Genomic DNA, 5867 nt, shown 5'->3' on the forward strand with positions numbered 1-5867 from the left:
TGAGTGGAGCAAACAGTGACCACTGTAAAAGCCAACCGTCACCTCTGACCCCTCTTCCTAAAGTTGCCCCTCTTTCCCGCTATTGATCCTTCGGATTCCTCTGACGTTGAGGGTAAGTGTGAGAATTCTCTTCCAGGTAAAGGCATGTGAGGAGTCATTAACTATGGCTCATCCAGAATGCATGTGTGAAAACTCACCATACAGAGAGGGGGCACCGAGATGGACCATTAAAAGACATCTATTGCTGGTGGAGGTTGGTGTGTGCGGTTCAAAGGTTGTCCCCCGTTTCTTCTGGGCTCTCTCAGTCCACACAGAGCAGGTGTAGGGTCAAGGGGACATCACTGACAAATGCAAGAAGTCAGCTTTGACACACAAGGAGGCCACGCTCATGGTAGGTAAGCAGCACTCATAAATCAAGCTGAACAAATGCTTTGTTGTGTCATCTCTGAAACTTGTCATTTAGGCTGTGAAATGTCTTTAACCCTTAAGTTTTGTTGATTTCCTTGAGGGCAAAAACCTTTTTTTCTTCAAATTTATAAGAGTTATTTTCTTTCACTAGTAACAGAATTAGAAGGAACAGACACAGACTGTACTTTCACATCTGTTTAGCCAACCATCTATCTACTGTATCTATCCATCCATCCATTTATCTATATTTGGGGTCAATTAGAGTGGAGGGAAGTCTAAGTGAATAAACAACAGAAATCAAAACTGACTTAACGACTAAAACATATGAAAAAACACATAAAATGAATTGCAGTTAATATGTTTAAGTCTCAGTTTCTGATATGCCAAACAGAAATGTTGTGTAATTTTCTGTAGCACATTTCTGAAACACATGATCAGTGTTTGTTTTTGGGCAAAATTATGCAAAATCATAAAATATCGAGATGATAAAACAATGTTGAACAGATTTGTTAAACAGGATGCCAGGATTACCAGTACCCCATAACTGAATGTCAGTGTTAAAACCATTAAAGGATGGTGAAAATGTATTTATAGCAGTCTAGAAAATACTATTCCTCATAAGCTTATTCTCAACTTAAACTTGCTTCCGATATTTTTTCCATTTCCTTCAGATAAAATGGAAGCGCTCACGCTCTTGCTCATGTTCTTCACACTCCCTGGATATTCATATGTGTTGCAGCCAAGTAAGTACCACATTAGGTCCATGTACCATTTCAAGCTCATAGCAGAGAATCTGACTTTACTAATCCGGGTAATGACGATCCTACAATCAACAGGTCATAAACACATCCATGCAAATGATCTCATCAGCCTTTCAAAGGGAATGCTAACTGCTGTAATGCTAAAATGACACCGTTTCTCTTGTTTGCAACACCTTTTATATCTTTGGATTAAGAAAGGTAGTGACTAATGTATCTTCTAAATGAAGTTTGCTGTTTCTGTTTTGTTCTATAGAATCATCAATGGTCATGGAGAAAGCTGTGCTGGACAAAGACCACCAGGCTGTGTTGAGAGATGTTTTCATATCAGCAGAGGAGAGAGAAAATTTGGAAAACAGAGCTGCCAAATCTACTGACGGAGTGAGTTCAGAGACAAACCCTGCAAGGACGCCTGTCAAGAAGGAAAAGACCGTGGAGGAAAGAAGAGAAGATGGGCTGAACGGTGACGAAATCTTGGACAGAAATCAAGGATATGAGAGAGGAAGTGAGGAAAGGATGACTGCTGAGACATTTTCTAAAAGTATTAATTTAAGGAAAGAAACAAAAAGAGGGGAATACAAGGTGGAGGATTTAGACAGAGAGGTTGTAGAGGAGAAAAGAGAGGATGGACTTAATTTGGTTCCAAACCCAGAGATAGCAACACATGACAAAAGAATAACAGTAAAAACAATGTCAGATAAGACAAAAAACTGGAAAATTGTCAAAACTGTCAAAAGTCATAATCCAGGGAGACAAAAGGAAGCAAAGTATGATGAGACAGATGGGAAATTCAAGAAAATTGATCAAATGGTGAAGCTCAGACAGGAAAAAGTGAAAGAAGAGAGAGAAAGCCAGCCGGTTGCAGGGATTAGTTTTCATGAGGAGACAAGAGGAGACATGCGAAATGATGAAAAGATACTAACAATAAAACAGGAAGTAGCAGAGAAAGGAGGGAATGAGGAAAGAGCTGAAAATTCTCAGCAAATTCTCACTCACTCTCACAATCCCCCTAGTTCTCCTCCTCCTCCTCATCGTCATCATCATAATGTCCCTCCACCATTTCCCAGCACACCCACACAAGTTCCTCCTGCCTCCTCATTCCCTCCCACTACTTATGCCAACGTCACACCTCAGTTTTTTCCTCCTGCTGTCACTATTCCCAAACCCACAGTCTCAACAGCGGTTCCTGTCGAGGTGAGCTCTGTCTCATTGCTTGAGGATCTCCTCATTGAGGTGTTGCAGAGTCCTGGACATCATCTCAAGCAGAATCAACTGGAAGTGAAGGCTAGCCCAAACTTAGAGGATGAAATGGACAAAAATATGAGGTTGAAACCTGCACGGAAAGAACTACAAACCACACACAAAGCACAAGAAATAAATACTGTTGGTCAACCAGAGAGTGAATCTACCCCCAAGGTACAAGCAGCAACACCAAAACCCAAAGAAGCAAAGTTTGTAAACAAAGATTTAAACACTAAAGAACTAAATCCTACACCAAAATCAAATGAAAATATATCCATGGCTAAATTGGCCAAGCTTACACATAAACCAAACATGACACAGCCCACAGGCAGATCCAAAACAGTTAAACTGGTGGAAAATGACAGCAAACTTGCAGTGAAGCAAAATAAAGCGTCTCTTCCCAAACCACAACTGACCAAACCTTCAGCCAAACCGCAGCTGACAACTGCCAAAACACCTTTAACTAAGCCAACGAAAATCAACAGAGGTCGTAAAAATAAGACAAAAAGAAAGTCCAAGGAAAAGAAAAGAAAAAAGGACAATAAAACACAAAAGGCAACAGAAAAAAAGGAGGACACTACGCCAACCCACTTTCCGTACTTTATGGATAACTACTGTCCACCTGAGTGTGCCTGCTATGGAAGGTAAGACGAAATGGATGTTGAATGTCGTCATTAAAAACTAAAACTATACTAATTTACAGTGGTTGTCAACATTAGTCGCATTCATGTTCAAGATTATTTGTGTTGGGGTTTAGGATGAAATAAAACTAGCAACTTTAAGATCTTACCTAAAGGCATTATTCACAATTTTCTGGGATTTTATGAACAAGACTAATTAACTGTGATGAATAATTAAAAAAGGAATAATTTGACATCTTGGCAAATGGGATATTTGCTTTCCTGCCAAGAGTTAGATGAGATAGCAGTTTCGGGTAGCACAACAGACAGAAAACAGGGTGAAACAGCTGGCCTGGCTCTGTCCAAAGGTAACAAAATATGCCCACCAGCACCTTAAATATTAGCATATTTCCCAGAGCTATTGCTTTAATGAAAATAACAGTTGCAGCTCAGATGTTTTAACATTCAGTTTGTGATTGGAAGCTTTTTTCTCAGACTAGTTTGGAAATCACTAAGTTCATCCTGAGTCTCATTGTTTTGCAGAGTGGTTCAGTGCTCAGACAAAGGTGTGGATAGAGTTCCTTATGGCATTCCCTATAATGCCCGCTACATCCTCCTCATGAATAACAACATCGACAGCATCCAGCTGGACCTGCTCAGTGAGTACGTCTCTATGGAGTTCCTTGTTTTGAGCAACAATCGGCTCACAGATGGTGCCATAGAGGGAGCCTTTGAGGGGGTCCCAGCTCTGAGACGCCTCTACCTGGATAGGAACCTCCTAGAAAGTGTGCCAACTGACCTTCCAGTTTCTCTCGAGGAGCTTCGTCTGGACAATAACCAGTTGGGTGTGATGTCTGAGGCAGCCTGGGCCCGCTGCCCCGGCCTCCTGGTGCTGAGCCTTAGCAACAACAGCCTGGGAAATGGATCTGAATCTCTTCCTAATGCAGTGCTGTCTCCTCTGTTCAACCTGCAAACCCTGAACCTGGCTCACAACCAGTTAACATCGGTTCCTCAGGGTTTACCTCTGTCCATCAAAGAGCTGTATCTGAAAGGGAATCTCATTGAGCAGTTTCGTGGAGGAGCCTTCAATGGGGTATCAGAGCTGTTGGTGTTAGACCTGAGTGCAAACAGACTGACAAACAAAGGTCTTCTCAGGGAGTCCCTCCTCAATGCAACTCATTTGGAAAGCCTCAATCTGGAGGGCAACAGACTCAAGCAAGTGCCACGACACCTTCCCCGCTCACTAAAAACTCTAAATCTGGAAGGAAACCTCATATCTTCCATAAAGAAAACAGCTTTCAGCTCCTTAATAAACTTGGAACACCTGGGCTTGGCTAAGAATAAAATCTTCAAAGTTGCAGTAGGTGCATTTAAGACACTACCCATCCTGCACCAGTTAGACCTTTCCCACAACACCTTGCACCAAGTGCCAAGACAGCTGCCGCAAGGTTTGCACTCACTAGCATTCACCCACAATAAGATTCAGTCAGTGCCTCGTGATGCTTTCTGCTGGGGTGATAAAAGCCTGACTCTCAGCAGGCTCATACGAGTACAGTTGGAACACAATTTAATTGATATGGGGAAGCTTGATGCACAGGCTTTTAGATGCTTACGGGGATTCCAGGTGGTGCACTTCTACTGAGCCACTGAAACTTAAAGGAAGAGATACAAACTGAACTGCTATGACTATTTCTGCACACGTTTTTTCTAAACAAGTATTTTTATGGGACTGGCGCTCCTACTTTTTAAGTGTTATCCATCTCTGTGCCAGAAACCAACCGACCAACAAAATAAAAAATATATTGTGTGTGAAATTCTATTTATTGTGTGTATCACACCCAAGCCTCTGTCTGCTCTTATGACATTAATTCTCCTCCTACAAATTATTTTTCCCCACATGCCTCAAAAGGTTGGAGAACAATGGAGCACATGGAACACCCTAACTCAGTTACCTACAAGCAATATATGTGACTGCCAAAAGTCAAACTACAGGCAACATTTTGTCTTCATTCATTGCTTTAGGGTTGGGATTAAGTTTAGGATTAAATCACTTGAAACATTAAATTTGAAATCATAAACACTTCTCATCTTTTAATATCTTTAATCTACTTGTTCTGATACATTTGAGTAGTCAGCTGCGGAAAAGTATTTAAGGTTAATGTGAATTTGGTCATGTCATGTTTTGAGTAATAAGAATTTCAAATGGGGTTCGTGGTTGTCTCTGCAGTTCCAACAGTTTTCAAAACAGCCCACGTAACTCTTTGATGCTCATATGATGGCTCATATCTCTTGAGTTAATTTAATGTGTCTGCAAAATGGTTTTCACATCAAAGTGTAATGAATGATTCTGTGGATGTTTGGGCTTTTGGGGGCTATTAGATATCTCTCCACTAACTATCTTTATGTTTGTATGCATGTTTGATTTTTATGTGAGCTAATTTTTGCTATCACCCCATATAGTTTACATGTGACTTGATGTTTATTTAAAGTTGTAGGTATTGCAAATTTGATACTGATTGAATGGTCTCATAGACATTCATGTGCAAAAAAGCTCTGCGAGTCATTATATTCACAAAAGTGACAACCAAAAAGACTCTGAGTTGTCTGAGTAACATGATCTGTTTGTGAGTTTTCCCCTGAAAACAAGCAGTTTTTGGTTTTTAATCTTCCATGACTCAAAGTTCGCCCCCCTCATGTTGCCTCAGGCGAAAAGCAGAGCAAACCTTCTGAGTGACATAAATAGAGCAGAGGACAGGTGATGCCAATCAGTGTGGAGTCAACCTAGAACATAGAATTAAACTTTATAGAGCACTCGGTCGCCTTAAAGTCCACACTTTAG

At 40.9% G+C, this 5867-nt stretch overlaps 1 protein-coding gene across 1 annotated transcript; it reads left to right on the forward strand.

Moving 5' to 3' along the window:
* Nucleotides 1-259: 259 nt before the first annotated feature.
* Nucleotides 260-4842, forward strand: LOC139635068 (extracellular matrix protein 2). The gene is made up of 4 exons (XM_071502013.1): nucleotides 260-395; nucleotides 1080-1151; nucleotides 1423-3052; nucleotides 3572-4842. The coding sequence occupies exons 1-4, from the start codon at nucleotides 389-391 to the stop codon at nucleotides 4668-4670; spliced, it is 2808 nt and encodes a 935-aa protein (XP_071358114.1). The 5' UTR covers nucleotides 260-388; the 3' UTR covers nucleotides 4671-4842.
* Nucleotides 4843-5867: the final 1025 nt, after the last annotated feature.

The sequence above is a fragment of the Trachinotus anak genome, unplaced genomic scaffold (genome assembly GCF_046630095.1).
Source record: "Trachinotus anak isolate AG129_WGS33_773 ecotype Australia unplaced genomic scaffold, CSIRO_AGI_Tana_v1 ptg000018l, whole genome shotgun sequence".
Taxonomy (NCBI): Eukaryota; Metazoa; Chordata; class Actinopteri; order Carangiformes; family Carangidae; genus Trachinotus; species Trachinotus anak.